At 43.3% G+C, this 16,280-nt stretch overlaps 1 protein-coding gene across 2 annotated transcripts in view; it reads right to left on the bottom strand.

Annotated features, from left to right (window-relative positions):
- bcl11bb (BCL11 transcription factor B b) overlaps positions 1-13,855 on the bottom strand; it is a 34,666-nt gene extending 20,811 nt beyond the window's left edge. The window contains exons 1-2 of one of the 2 annotated variants that reach the window (XM_063495270.1): positions 13,163-13,855; positions 5,494-5,877 (exon numbers count right to left, since the gene is read on the bottom strand). In XM_063495270.1, the coding sequence (XP_063351340.1) occupies positions 5,494-5,877; positions 13,163-13,226 (448 nt within the window). In that variant the 5' untranslated portion in view covers positions 13,227-13,855. The remainder of the gene's footprint in view (positions 1-5,493; positions 5,878-13,162) is intronic. The other variant, XM_063495271.1, reaches the window with a different exon arrangement.
- Positions 13,856-16,280: the final 2,425 nt, after the last annotated feature.

Genomic DNA, 16,280 nt, shown 5'->3' with positions numbered 1-16,280 from the left:
AAGGAACATTGGGTGGTGGGGCAAAAAAAAGAGAAAAAAAATCAGGGTGGGGAGGGAGAAACAGAGAGAGGAAAGAGAAGGAGAGAGGAGAGGGACACCTTCAAATCTAATGTAGAGGTGTGGAAACAGGAATGTCACTGTTATTTTGTGGCAGTTTTGACCTCTTTGATAGCAAAGGTCAGTGTTGTTTTTTTAGGTTACTCCACAGGCCTTTATCTAGAAACCATAATGACTCATTTCAGGTAAAAAAATAGAAAATGTAAAAAAAAATCCCTGTTTCATTAGGACTAAAAAAGACATGTTTTACGTTAAAATGCCTCTGCGTGTTTTTGCACCTGCAGAAAATGTAGGTGTGACAGTTCTAGAGTGGCGGGTGCCTCATTTGAATTCTTTGATCATGAATCCGGTGCTACTTTGGCTCAGTTAAGAAAAGAAGTATCGGTATCGTATTGAGTTTGTGAAGAAGAAGAAAAAAGAAGGAGAAAAAAAAGCAGCGCGAAATCTTTATCTCAGTGTAGTGACATGCCCACTAAAGCGAAAGCAGGGGGATCAGAGGTGGGCCGAAGAGAGAAACACAGAAAGACGTTTGAGGATGTCACTGTCGTTCACATCACCTCATGAAATATTTACTTTGAGCTCCTCGCAACGTGTTTGCGCGCGCGGGAGAGAATGAGATAGAAAAAGAAAGAGGCTGTCATGATGCGACTTCACCCGTCTGTGCTGGATGTCTTAAAGTGCTCCAAGGGGGCCCAACAGCAGTCCTAGGAGGAGTTCAAAGCGGGGCCAGGGTCGTCTTAGTACACTAACACTCCCCTTGCGACAACCTCTCGCTTTCTGGATGACACGCATCATTCTTCACCCACACATACACATATACAGATTCATCCCAGGCACACACGCACGCATATTAACATAGTCTGACAAAGCTCTGACACACACGTGCACACATAGTGCATGCATCAGCAAGAGAAACTCCGGAAAAAATACAAACAGGGCACAGAAGGGCCATTTTTCATCTACGCCGTCGAGTATGCATTTGCTTGCGTGCATGTGTGTGCGCGCGCGTGTTTGTGTGTGTCTGCGTGCAGCTTTTGGGGTTGAATCTGCTAGCCTTGCAGCATGATTGCAGTTTAAGCAAGGAAGCTGACAGACAAAGAGGCCAGACAGGATGTTATAAAACACAGCCAGGTGAGGAGTAAAAAAAAAAATCCAGGACTGGGGGGAGGAAAGCAGAGGGTTAATAATGTTAGATATGCAGGGACGGCCCAGGCATTTCATGCATTATCAGCATGCTTAGATTAAAACTTGTTTCATCTTCCCGCAAGTCAGATACACACTCTAATTTACCTGTGTGTTTTGTGTTGACTCCTGTGCTGCAAATATTTGCGTGCATCTGGTTGCGTACCCCAAACTTCCTCGATACCACGTGTAAGGCAATGCGATGTTTCCTTACAGTGTGTGCGTGTACAAATGTGAGAGCTGCTAACACACTGGACGTAATTAGACCTAATAATGTAATCTAATTTGGTTGAAACTTGAGACTGCCTTGAGTGGCAGTATAATGTGTTGAACAAAGCCATCCTCCTTTCTTTCATTTGGGGCTTCGAGTGCTTTCATGTTCTGTTCTCTTAGTGATAAGACTGTCTGTGAATGACTAACTGACTGCTGCTGTAACAGGTTGACTCACCCCCTCCTTTAAACATTCCCTCACCACCTCTGTAAAATGTATAGCATCTTTGTTTTTTTTGCTTTCAAAAGACTATTTTTGCTCTCGTGTTGCCACTCAATGTTTCACGCTCAGTTGATTTTGGAAGTCTAACAGGAAAAAACTAGACAGTTAAAAAAGCTTTTACTATTATCAGTACTGGTTGGTTATTTTTTTGTAATTGATTTTTTTTCCACTACTGGGTAAAGTCTTAGTAAAGGGAAACAACATCGTTGTATGCTAAAATTAGCAGGTACATCAAAAACAAGCTGTCGCAGGTTTGTGGTCAGTAGATATTAACCAATCTGTGTGATAGTGGTACATGCAGCTGCAACCTGTAACAGTCTTTAACTCCATAAAGCCTGACACATTGAATGATGGGTATTTTGAAAGTATATTTTAAAAATATGAAAAGTATCATTGCTATTTTTTTTTCTTCTAATATATTTGATATATAAATTCACAGTGCAACGCTGGTCACGACTGTTTATTTTCAAATCAAGAACAAATGTTTTTGAAAGTTTATAGCAAAATATTGCACATATAAAAAGACATCAAAATATAAATTTTAATAATTTACTCAAAGTGTAAGTTTATTCAGCTACATGCAACTTTATGCCACATTGTTTCACTAAACAGGAAGGAGTATGTTTAACTGATAAGGACAAATGCTGTTTTGAAATTTGTATCTGTTACTCCACACATTATTAACAAAAAAAATCTTTACATTAAGAACCTTTAACTAGTAAAGTTTATCTATTTTTTATTCACTTATTTTATTTATTTCAGTATGTAACAAATTCTTTGTTTCCCTTTACTGTCTGAAGTTCCTTTACGATCCATAAGTGGGCGGTACACATTCATCAGATCGTATATAAGGTAAGGCTTAGAATATATGAAAGGTTTAGAAATTTTAGACTGTATTTAAATATCACATTAATCAGATTTCAAGTCTTCACAAACAAAGGCGAAGGAGGTTTAGGGGCCGCCTACTAGCAGTTCTCTTTTTGAATGAAAGGAAAAGGTAACGTTTGCCAACGACGTAGCATTACGTCAAACTTTACATTTCAATCCTTTGATGTTGTTCTGAAGAATTTGAATTTGTTTTTCCTTTATCAAAAGATATTTTTTAATGCACACTAGTAAAAGAGATAGCATGGCATGCTTAGTAGAAGGACAAAGATAGGAGGGTGGGACACTTGCAGAAAAGGGTAGTACTGAAAAATGGGCACATATCAGTGGGTCTAACAAGTAAATGTGGAAGTTAATGGAACTGCTGAGAGATGCTTAGCCATGGTGAGACTGAGAGAAGGTAAACCATGCAGGCAGAAAAGAGGAAAAATACCGATATGTTCATGTTTCTGGACAAAAGGAAGCTCTAATTTAAGCGACGTGGTAAACATTAAGAGCCTGAACACTGGTGCAAGCCTGTTTTGTCTCCATTTAGCCCTGGACCTCACAGCTTCTTCAACTCCACTGGCATATGACGAACGATATCTGAAAGCTATCTTCATGTCTTTGCACAAAAACACATCATACTATAGCTGTTGTGCTTTTCAGCAAAGATTTACACATTACACTTATCCAGCACACACAGAGGCCTAAACAGGTGGCAGCCTACTTTAGACAACATGGATCACGTATGTTTGACCAGAAAAATAAGATGGCATTGACTTCATGTCTCCTCCACTGAGAATCATCTCAGACGCCTTTGTAAAGTTCGACTGCTTTTTTTCGTATAAGAAATTGTATTTTAGGTGCAAGCAAGGCGGGTTGTGCTTAAATGTCCCCGCGCTGTCCACAGTGCTGAAATAAAGAAGCACACAGCAGCCTGTTACTGGCTGTGCTTGAGTTATTGTCATTGCTTACATTAGATCGGTGCTGCTGGCGTGTATGATGTTCAGATCAAGTGGCCTGTCTGTGCCTTTGACTCTGCGTGTGTGTGTGTGCCTGTGTGGGTGTGCCTGTGTGTGTGTGTGTGTGTGTGCGCAGTTAGGCAGTGCAGCTGCTACGGCTGAGTGTGCTATTCTGTCCCTGGCGTCTTTGCCTGTTTGCTGCGTCTGTAAAAGTTACTGATTGTTGTGAGCCCTGTACTCGTTGCTCTCATAATGACATTGATTTGGCCGTTGTGGTGTCTGTATGTGATGCAGCATCCTGTTTTACTGTGATAGTGGTGCATCATTGATGGTTTCACTAACCGTGCATGCATGTCTTTGCAGTTCTTCTCTCTCATAGGAGTTGTGTTTTGTCTTTCACCCAATTTAGGTTAGAGTCGCTGTAAATATGGTGTGGTTGTCAAATGACAGCAGCCGGTGGAGCTCTAAAGTGTCATAGTGAGGTTATTGGGTAAGATACCATTTCATATATCAGCTCGGTTGCTACAATCTTTAAAAAAAATAAAAAATAATATTACAAACTTAGTGAGGTTTACTCAGGGTCATAATAGTGCCTCTCTGTATTTTGACCACCTGCCTGGTTTGTAACTGTGGTGACTGAATCTCATCAAGTTTGGGATCAGATACTTGAAATCAACTTTCAGCGTGAATTCGAACCACTTAAATGCAGTGGTTGAAAAATGCTGTGCTGTGAAGCCAGAGAGAGCCACAGCCTGCTGTCATAAGTTCACCGTCGCTTCTACTGTACATGTGTGTAAATATATTATAAATTAGTGTGTCACAGCACATGTTAAAGCCTCACTTTTACACGAGGACGTAACAATATAACATTGTGCTGACCAGCTCCTGCATTAACTGCATAATCTCACATGTAATTCTACTTGGTAACTTTCACAATGAAGCCATCTTCCCTCTTCTAACCAGCCCTTTCTGACTCTACTGGAGTCTGTGTAATCCTGGATACCCTTCCCAGCTCTCGGGTGTGATGGTGACTGTCTCTCTCCTGATAACTTTGAATTGGTTTCCCTCCAGCGCTGGCACTCTCCAGGCCTTGCCCCCCACCCCTCCGCCTTTCCCTTCCCCTCATAGCCAGATGAACGGCCTTGCTGCTTTATTAATCCCCTTCTCCTCACCACGCACACAGATGAATTTTAATCAGCTTTCTTAACCTCTTCATATGCTGCAGGATTTCTATACAAACGTTCAGACACGTGAGGTGCACTCAAAAAAAAAAGAAGAAGAAGAAGGAAAAAATACAGGCACACACAAATAGACACACACATTCTGGGGGCGGCTCCTCTATCACCTTCTTTCACAATTGGTTTCAGCTGAAGAAGTCCTTGAGGCCTGCAAGTGTGTGTGTGTGTGCGTGTGCCCGTGTATGTTTGTGTGTGTTTTGGTGTGTGTGTGATGTTTTACTTAAAATGGAGCAGAATAGACACACAGTGCAGCTCTCACTCACTCTAATAAAATCATCTCAGGCTACATTAATCCCTGCTGAAGGCCACTGTCAAAATAACAAACAGCTGGGATTCTTTAAAGAGAGCTATCTGTCTCGGACAGGTGAGAGACGTGTGTGTGCCCGTGTGCCCGATCCAGGTATTACTCATGTTGTGGGGACCTAAATCCGTTTGCTCTGCCATGATAGGCCAAGTGTCTTACTGACGGGGACAAAAAAACATGATATTTTCAACACAGCAGGTTACGGTTTGGGTAAGTGTAGTAAAATGAAAGCAAGTCGACAGCAAGTCCTCTGAAGTCACAGATATAAAACTGTATGTGTGGATGTGTATGCTCATTTATGTAAGTGCGCCTCTTGTGTGACAAGAGAGCTCTTTCCTGACCTCTGTGTTTATGGTCTCGATGTGTACTGGTGCGCTACAATCTCTTTACCTCCTCTCTCTTGTTTCGGGCAGATCCCTTTGGCTGGGGTCAGCCTCCTCTCCTGATCCTCCTCCCCTCCTGGGGTCACCTGGACGCCCACTTCCACCGGAACAGCCCCTCTTCCCAGCTCCAGTGACCTGACCCTCGGAGAGATAGGAAGGCCCATAACCCCACCAGCTTCCCCAGGTTTGGAGAAGGACCTCAGTCCGCCAATGGGCCCCCGGCACAGACGGCGCTTGTGCTCGATGAAAACCAGGATATCACCCAGAGGGAAGTTAGTCTGGCACTGGCCGCAGGTCAAGAGGTCATGCTCTCCAGATGCTCTCCTCCGAGGGCTCGGGGTGGACAGCTCAGGAGATGGAGATCCTGCCCCTGAGTCATGATTGGCCTCTGCTGATGAAATAAGAAGGGGAAGGTAAAAGATGTCAGTCAGTGATGTTATTTTAAGAAAGATAGGAGTAAGATAGTTAGAGCCAAATATAGAGAGGTAAAGGAAAAAAAAAAAACCTAGCGAGGTTAGTTATCCCTGAAACCATTACCTGATGAAAGCCATCTCTTCCTACCACACAAGATGATCATTACAGTCACAACTGTGTGTCACTTTCATGGCATGAAACAACGCCGCTGTTAAGTTGCTTCGCCTAGGCAAACACCTGCACTGCTTATCCGTGAGAGATCTGCGTGGGCTGCACCCAACACATAAACTCCACGTGTATGTGTGTCTGTGTGCATATCAGCCTGTGTGATTGTGTGTGTGGCCAGGAAGCTATTCATCTCACAGTGCAGGCTTGGTTTCCGGTGAGGGCCTTTTGCTGCACTAAGCTGTCATAGCTAGACGGCTCCCTACACCACGGGAGCCCCAGCTTGTGCAGAACAAAGTGTAGAGTAACGTAGGCCACATCCACCACCCTGTGTGTGCGCGTGTGAGTGTGTGTGTTCGTGTTTGTGTGCATCCTAGAATAAGACAGCGAGAAGAAAAATTAAAAGGAGAGAGAAGAGAAAAAAAGTGCCATGTCTAAGTGCGTGTGTGTACATGAATGGATCAGGTGAGTTTGAACAGTGTATTCTCCACAGACAGAAAATCTATAAAGCCAAACCCGGGGTCCTGTTAAGAGAGTAAATCTCATTCTTTACAGATCTGACACGGTCATTAATAACCATTACACATTCTTCCCTCTGTTCCTCCCCGATGGCGCAGACTCTGTCCCTCAGCTTAACGTAAATCCCTCATGGACAACCTCCATTTTTTTTTACATTTTAAAACACTACCCTGATGTACCAGTATGGAAATGTGTCCTCTTCTAAAGAGCCCCGAGGAAACCTGAAGCTCCAGAGACTGAAGGCGTGTCTGAGTGAGCGGGTACCCAGGGAGAGGTGTTGATGCCTGGGAGAGAAGCATAGCAGCACTTGCCTGTCTGCTGCGTCTCCACTTCTAGCGCCCGCATCTCCCCCCACCCCACGCCCCCACACCCCTCCCCCTACACCCCTTCTTCTTTGCCTCCTTTTCTCTTTTCCTCCAAACATGACACCCTAATAATTGCAAAGATTAGACAAAGAGGGTGTGTGCTCTCGCTCTCTTCTTCTTTTTTCTTTTTTTTTGTTCTGCTGTATTTATCAGAGCAAAGATCCTAAACCTTCTTATCAGCCATCTCAAACTGTCAGGGAGGCATTGCATCGTTGTCATAACGCTTAAACTCGGGCAGGATTGGGGATGAATACTAACGCATCCCTTTTTTCACCAAATTATCATTATTATTATTATTATTTATCATTTTCAAATATTTCTTTGTAACTATGATCCCCCCCCCCACACACACACACACACACACACACACACCACCACCCCCTTTACCAAATCACCCATCCGCCCACGTATACACTCATACACACTTTCCAGTCCTCTCATTCCACCCTGGAGTGATGATCCGATGCCAAATATCTTTTCTCTAAATGGCGATGGCTTCCTGGATGCCCGCCAAATAATTTCCATCTCATAATCTTTTGGCGGCAAAGAAGGAACACAGCCGCATATTTACCTACAGTTCACAGCTTGTGACCATGATTCGCTCGCACAGGCAATGTAACTCTGCATGTATGTGCAATGCATACAAGTAGGACGGTGCAGGAGATCTTTCTGCTAACGTTATGGGGTGTCCTCATTTTTTTTTCTTTTTTTTTTACTTTGGGAAAGAAAACAAAAGAGAAAAGAAAGAAGACAGGTGGCATGAGGCACGGCTCCTCGTGTGAGAAATGCGAAAATGAAAAGAAAAAAAAGACAACTACAAGTCAGCGAGCTGACAGACACCTGGGCATTTGAACTCGACTCTCTCTCCCTGTGAGAGACAGAGACGAATAGTGAAAAGGCCTGTTTGTTAACCTATGGTTGAGTAACACGGCCTGAGGCTGAAAGCAGTAAATTAGCAGGAGTTGGCACCGTGACTGTGCCACTGGAATATCAGTCGGACATCTTCTGAAAACCGCACCCCTCTCTGAAACCCGCGCACTCATCTGTCCCGAGGCTCACCTGTGTGAGAAAAACATGTGTGCAAGAAGGAACCGAACGTGGAATGCTTGCGGGGCGGGAGGGTGGTACAAAAAAAAACAACAAAAAAAATCTTGGACACAAGCACGGCAAAATGGGAACGTGAAAGAATAACAGACTAATGTAGCCGATCACGGTGACAGACAGTGTCTAATTCCTCAGTATAAACTCCTATGTGAGAGGAACAAGCTTGATAGGTAAAGGAGCATAGCTGACACGCTGTCAAACATGCCATCGTTGGGGAAGGCGTGATGATGGCAATGAAACCGGGCTGTCTGACATGATAGCACACATACTTTATTTCTGTCTCTTCTTCTTCTTCTGTGTTTCTCTCTCACATACACACACATATAAACTTGGAGTTATATTCACCCTATGACAGTCCTGCTACTCTGCCTTATCAAGTGTGAGTTAACTGAGGCAGCCTTAGAGCACCCCCTATCAGTTTGATGAGGAGAGAGTCAGTCATTCACTCCACTATTACTACTACTGCTGCTGCTGCTGCTGCTGCACACAGCCACTGCACAATATGTACCAGATGGGAGCTCAAGACAATGGGCCTCTTTCACCAAAATTTCCATCTTTGTAGAAGGTCAAAAAAAGCTGTTCAAAGGCCTGGCCAGAAAACACTTAATAAAAAAATATTTTTGGGATTTTTCAGATACTTTTAAGTGCAAATGCTGAAATTGATCCCGTGTAGTTTGGCTATGCTCGAGCGGTGATTAAACTGGTAAAAAGTTAGCGGCTAGGTGGAACCAGCTAGGTGGGTGAAACCTGCCAGAGTGCATATAGGAGGACTCTGGCCTCCAGTCATGTCCTCAGACATTAATTGCACCTATAAGTCCTTCTAATCCTCAACTATTGTGTTTGTTCTTATATGTTCTTATACATGACGACTCTCTCCCAGTTTCACTGTGCCCGAGGTGAGGGCAAAAGCAAGGAAATTTGACAGCACGGTAAAACAAGTTCTACTCTTCCCAACGGAATAAAGGGAGGAGGGGAGGGGGGGAGTCAAATTTTTTTGGATAAGACACAATTTTCTTTTTTCTTTTTTTTATTTGAATTTGACGAAATGCCCCGAAGAAGCAGTGTCAGAACAGAAAACCATGAAACTATTTTCCGCTGGCCTTACACAACACTTTAATACCAGCTGCGCGCTCTGTTCGGCAGTTAAAAGGCAGAGGAAGGCCATGGGCACTCGTATGACAGTCGGCCATAGCGTATGGGTTCAGACCTGTCTCCCTCTCTTTGTTTTCCCCCTTTCCATTTTGCTGAGCTGAGAACACATGCACACACACAGAAACCCCCAAAGGGGAAAGTCGGGAAAGATTCACGCTGTCGTTGAAAATAAATGACACCAGCAACGACGCAGATGGTTGCAATCAAAAATTCAAACGACAAGCGGCCTCGCTTAGCCTCTCCCCTTTTTTCTCAGCAGCGATTGCCAAGGAGAGCTGCAACAGTGTGCGTTGTGAAAGGCCAGGCCTGTGTGTTTCATTATCATATCACCATTTAATCTGTAGCAGCCCTATTTCTTATCATAAATCTTATATTATCAGGCCTGAAAGTGAGCAAAATACGACTGCAGCTGACTGTGACTTGTCACTAAATCGCTATAAATGACTTGCAACCTCTGAGGCATGACATTTGGCGATATAAATCAAATTTGCCAAACAATTTTAGAGATATCATAATAATAATAATAAAAAAAAGCCGCTTTATAAGCATTGCAAAACGGATTAAACGTGTTCGATAATATTGAAATATAGAAGGAAAATCGGCGAACAAACTGCAGCACTGCCTCGCAGTGAATCATAAATCGCTCAACAGTCATCTCCCCTGTGAGATTATCATCCGGTTACCACAATGTGTGTGCATATTTACTGTGGCGTAAGACTGCGTACGGTGGGTTTCTCCCCATCATTTGACAGCCATATGGTGTGCATAAAGAAGAAAACATTAACTGTTTCACAAGTAGCATGCCAATTCGGAGGGTAAACAGTTATCACGAGGCGTTTCCACGGCTGAATCCAGAGAAGAATTCTCAGTAATAAATCTGATTCAAGATTGCAAATGCAACACTCTCTGAATAAGGAGGCGGGGGGGGGGGCAAACCTGGGATGCTAAACGCCAGTCGTTCCACATTAATTTGACTAATTCATAAGGATATTTGTGTGACAGGTCTGTCTTTGTCACGGATGTGACTCCGAAGCTGAATCACCGAGCCTGAAAAAGCCTATAGGGATGATTTCCCTGTAAGGAAACCGAGAATGAACTATAAACTGCGCCGACTGAATCGGCCTGCTGCATTTGTCACAGTGAGAGCATAAACAGATACGTGCTGATGTATTCTGAGCGTGGTTCTTTCTGCAGTTGCACAGTATAGGCAGAGTCTACATAGAGTCAGCGTGTTCCTTCCTTGCTGCATACTTGCGCACTGAGTGCCTCGACTGCAGTTACAGTCGCTTGTTCACCCCTTTAGATGTCTGGCCTGGCAAGTACACAGGCTTCTGCTTAGCCTGTCCAGAAATATGCAGATATTCAGGTTCTGTTCATAAGTAGTGCATGACCTGTAGGCCTGCAGCTGGCACAAGGCTGTGTTCTGTTACAGTGAGCCATGACATGTGTTTTGATGAATGCTGGTGCCCTGCAGAAACTTCATATCATTACTTTTATAAAGAGATACGCCGTGACTGGTCTCGACAGTTGATACAGAAAATGTGAAACCGTCGAGCTGCAAAGTGATATTAAAATCAAACTTTCTTTTTTTAGAAATGTACTTCTTTCTTCTCGTCTTTCTTTCTTTTTCTTTGGCAGTATCTCTGTACATATGTTGACTTAATCAAATAACAAGCTGGCTTTCCCCCCACTGCCCCTCTTTGTCCTCCAGCCTGAGTTGTGGACACAGGTCCAGGTCCTCCCTCTTAAACCTGAGCCTCTCAGGTCTTTGCCACTGCTGGAGTATTTTTTTTTTTTTAGTAGGCGACACTGAAAGAAGATGTAGGATGAGAGCCAGGCCCTCTCTCCACACATTTCCCCTCCTTTCCTCCACCCCGTACTCGACCACTCCTGTGTTATTAGGCTAAGCACCAAAACATTTGTCAGCATTTACAGATATTAAGTTGTTTTGTGACACTTGCAAGTTTTGTTTTTTGTTTTTAAAGACCAAGCCAGAGATGATTAAAAAGATTTCTAAATCCAGTCATTTAAAGCTTCAGGCAAGAGCAAATGAATCCTGGGGACATTTCGGCGCAGCTTGAGAGCTTGGACAGAGAAATTAAGAAAATGAAAGCTGATCTGTGACAGCTAATTATCAGCCTAATGACATTCAGCAGGTGCAGAAGCAGAAGCAAATATTATTTTAGCCTTAATTTGTATGAGTTGACTAATAACAGAGGAATGTTATGTAAAAAAGGAAAAAAAAAGCTGCAATTATTAGACACACTTTATCCAGATTAAGTGTTAAACACACAAAAGCAGTGCCTGAGGTGCAAATAAAGTTTTGCTAATTTTTGTTTGTTTGTTTTTCAGTTCAGTCGAAAAAATGTACGACTGGGGCTGAAATCATCTCCACCTTAATTAATTATCAGACAGCCAGAGCGACAACAGAGAGAATCAGCCTTCAAATCAATAGCTGCACCATAGCCAAGCATCAGCTTAACGGTGCTGCACGTTATCACAAATAAAAATAATTCCATTAATTTAACAAAAAATCCACCGGTTATATCTGGATGCATCTCTCAGATTGCTCTCTGTGTCTGAAATTGGCGAAACAATTTCAGCAACAACAAAAACAAAAAGAAAAAAAAACTTCAGAGGGGAAAGTCAATGAGAGAGTGCCAAAGTGAATAGTGATGAGTCTAAATGTTAAATGTGTCGGGTGGGACGGAATGCACCTAACCGTTTTCAACGCAAAACAGATTGGCCAAAGATTACATCATGAACTTCTGCAATGAATTACCCAGATTAGGCCTCTATGAAATTGGATTTAGGCACAGCAGAGCGCTGGGAGATGAAGGTTAGATTGATATAATTGATTTGAAATTGGATTATAAGACTTTTTAATCATATGCTCGCCTCCCTAAAAAAAGAAAAAGAAAAGAAAGAAACAAACAAAGAAAGAAAAGGAGAAAGAAAAAGGGAAAATCCTGCGCAGGTTGTTGTTTTTTTTGCCGCACTCGTGAAAAGAAGTTGTGACCCTACTGATCCTAAAATGTGGCCCACGTAATAATAAGACTAGCAAATATAGTACAAATTAAAAAAATAGTGATCTTCCCCGTGTGTGTGTGTGTGTGTGTGTGTGTTTATTTTCGTGCCCAGCTCCATTCTTAAATATTCTTCTTGTGGGCCGGTGTGTCGCGAAAAAAGACAAATCATTTTCAGTTTGATGCTTTGTGCCAAAATGTTAGAGTGTGTGACAAAACGTGAGAGGGAAAGAGAAAGAGGCTATTTTTTAAGAAAAAAAAAAAGAAAGGAAAAAAAACTTTAATCGTGCAAACTCACCCTCTGTGGAAATGTTTAACAAAGTATCCACGCGCAAATGTGACACATCCCGGGAGAAGAGAAAACGTAAAATTGAATATGAATTGTTAGAGTACAACCTCAGTGCACATGTGTGTGTGTCTCTCTCTATGTGTGTGTGTGTGAGTCTCACACACTCACACACACAATCAAGCAGACACCCCAGTTGTAGCTGTCATAGGATCGTCTCTTGTAGTAAAGTCCACTGAAGCCGAAAAAGGCGCATGTAAAAACGGTCTCACTTACACTGATACAAATGATAAAATAGTTTAGAAGCCATGCAGTCACTCGCATCGAGTCTAAAAGTTTAGTTTTAAAAAAGCAGCTGCACGGTATACTATTTTTTATTGTTTGTGCATTAGTGATATCACATGATCTATTTATTTTTTCACAAATCAGTTTCTTGTTCGGCGCATTTTTTGCAATCATTGAAAACAACGTGCTGTCTTGGTGTTTTACTAAAAACAAAAGTGCGTTATTAATCATTTTTAGTTGTTTATTTATTTATATTGGCCCGAAAGTCCGAATCGGGCTCAATAATAATATAGACAAAATTGCAAAGCAGTAAATGTTACGATAAAGGAAGTGATGAGCGTGTAAAGATTTTAACCTCACCTTGTATTGTCTCCCTGTGCGTCAACGATAAGTGCTGCGGGTTCACCTGCTTGCGGCGGGACATTGCCCCGGCATCTACTCTGGCATCGCCCGGTGAACGGCACTTGGAGTCGGCTTGGACCGTGGTGTCGGTCCTCTCTGGATCACAGGTCCCCGACTTCCCGCTCCCTTTTGTATTCCCCTGCTGCTTTTCACAGTCTTTAGCTGGAACTCGTCTTTCTTTTACTTTTTCTGTTTTTTTGGAAAGATCACCAGTCGGACAGCAGCGCGATAAGGATGGAGGACCGCTCAGTCCACGGTGTCCTGCTGCGCCTCAGAGGAAGCAACACTTGGATTAAGGACGCCAAAAAAGTGTAGTTTTAGCAAGGAAGCGTCTGTAGACGACCGATGAGCTAATGAGTGCGCCGGTAAAGTGAGCTTTTGCAGATTAACCAAAAAGGAAAAGGAAAGGGAAAAAATCCTGGACTGTCCGCTTCTGCAGCGACCGCGGTGACAGATTAAGTAGCCTACGGAGCACTCCACCAGTGATGGATGTTGTCACCTATTTAACTCCTCTCCTTTTCTTTAATTTTAATGATATAATTATATCATCTGGGTTCAAATGGTGGCTCTTTAGTTTAGGATTCCCTACAGTCCTTCCATCTCAGCAGTGGCGCGCTACAATGACCCTTTGGCACTGACTCCCCTCGCGCGTTTTGGCATCGGTGCGCAGAAACGGTAACTCTTGGCTCTCGTGGCAGTAGCCGCGTTGATTGAGAGAGCGAGAGAAAGCGACAGAGAGAGAGAGAGAGAGAGAGAGAGCGCAGGCGGGCAGACGGACAAGAGACACCTCCCTCCCCTCCTTCCAACAAGCCCCAGTGTCTCCTATTGAGCCGTCTTTGCAGCTCACACGACGAAACATGCCCTGTTTGGGGCGACCCCGCATGTGTGTGTGGTTGGTGTTGCCTCATTCAAGTTTAAGTGCGTCCAAGACATCAGCCACTACAGAGGTGTGAACGGCGACAACACAGAGACAATTTGCGGGGGGCAACCAGCATTGGCTCCCCAGAGCTCCACCATGAGCTTCAGACGCAAACATCACTCAGCAGTGGCTACTTCACAGGCACGCTCATGTCTGGCTATTGGAAGCAGTGTCAAGTTAGCAGCCAAAATTCACCTTGACTTTCTTTTTTCTGTTTGGTAATTCTATCACAAATACTATGAAGTAAAACAATCTGATCATTTCACCTTTTACCTATTTAGAACCACCACCACCTCATCATTGCTTACAGAAGTCTCCCAGGCACGCCAGATGGAAATGATCTTAAAACAAGAACAGCAAACACCTAGATCGGGTCCAAGTCAAACTTGGATGAAGGGTCACCTTTAATTTAGACAATTAATCCTTTGTGTTGCTGTGCGTTTGTCAGCTGTGTAAACGGTGAAGCAATGCACAGGACACATGGCACCATACATGCAGTACATTTGAGTCAGAGGGTGGAAAACCCATGCTGTAGCTTTGTTGTTGGGGATCATTTAAATATGTTGTGAGGCAACAGTACCCTCTGTTGGCACAGTCTGGAGAACCTGTTTAGGCGGTGATACCTTAATGCAGCATTACTAAACTCCATCCCTATTTTTAGAATGAAGCCTCCTTAATTTGCCATTTATACAGTTCAGCGTCTGAGAGAGAGTCCTTGGAAAAGCAGATCGGGTTCACTGAGAGGCAATTAATAGCACTAAGGGAAGGTAATTGCACATGTACGGGTCTGCATTGAGATACAGGTTAGTACAGCTCTAACACCACTGCACCATACCGTCCAAACTGGTGCCGTGCCGTAATTTGCTTGAAATACATTGTTGAATAAAAATAATAGCCTCACACGGCCATTTAAAGTTGACACTGTTTCCTCGTAGATCAGCAGAGAAGTGTGCAGCCATAGCAATACATTTTACAGCCCGCCATTAATAAAACATGGTGGGCAATTTTAAGAGCATTAGAAGTTTGATTGCTTCGGGGCAGGCCTAGGGGACTTTCAGGACAGTAATTATTTATATAAATGAAATGTCATCTCAGCTCTGGCTCAAGTAGACGTAACCTCAGCAGACGCCACATGGAAACACTACGGCACAACAGCTATCTTTCACAGATAGGCCAAGCATGTTGTCGAGCATATTGCTTTGACTGGAGCGCATAAATTCGATATGTGATATTACACGGAGTGTCTTCGACTCCGCGTCGGGCCAAGAGAGCAACAGCAGTCGCGGACATATTGAATGCTGAAGGAAAACACTATCCTGAGTTCACACACGCTCTCTCTCTCTCGCTCTCTCTCTTGCCATCCCTGCCGGCTGCGAGCAGCTCCTTGATCCTTACCCATGGGTTTCTCAATAATACATCAATGTCTCCATTATAGCTTGTAACTGCAGGCTCTGGGCAAAGGCAGTTTAAAGCTGGGTTGCATGGGGCCAACATACCACAAATACCCCACTTGTGGACACAGGAAAGGTTTTAAGTCCAAATGTTGCCTCTAAGGAGACATGCATCTCTCATGCTAAGTGCGGTCGCTCAAGACGAGGTACCTGAACACACCACGGGGCAACATCCAAGCAAGATGTGAAAGTTTTGTCCAACTTACAAGGGGCCACGGTGCTGACATGCAATCGCTTTTTCCAGAATCTACTGAATTTAGAAAGATCTGCCTCGTTTGTAACTTACAGTTAAGCATTAAAATAATGAGCCTGATAACAAAGTTTAAAAAAAAAAAAATTAGGAGCTTTTGCATTTGAGTGGACACGCGACTTTGATTCTGGGTCACCTCCATCATTGCATCCCTTACGTCTTCCATTTTTCATGTCCCTCCCATTTATTTATTCTCCAAAGAATACAACAAAGACATTAATATAGTATCCTAAAATAGACTAATGTACACGACGGAAACTGCACTTTATACAGTTTTTAGGGTTAAGTGTGCAGACCTTTGGAGACAGTCGCTTCAATGCGTTTAACCACAGCGTGACAGAGCTGACATAAACAATGAAAGGTCCACTCCAGGAGAGCTGGGGTAATATGAATATTGCTCTGGGATTTGCTTATAGTCGGCGCTTCATTATGCAATGTTTAATATTAATAAAGAAA

Source organism: Pelmatolapia mariae, linkage group LG15 (genome assembly GCF_036321145.2).
Source record: "Pelmatolapia mariae isolate MD_Pm_ZW linkage group LG15, Pm_UMD_F_2, whole genome shotgun sequence".
Classification (NCBI taxonomy): Eukaryota; Metazoa; Chordata; class Actinopteri; order Cichliformes; family Cichlidae; genus Pelmatolapia; species Pelmatolapia mariae.
This window is presented reverse-complemented; position numbering and strand designations above follow the sequence as displayed.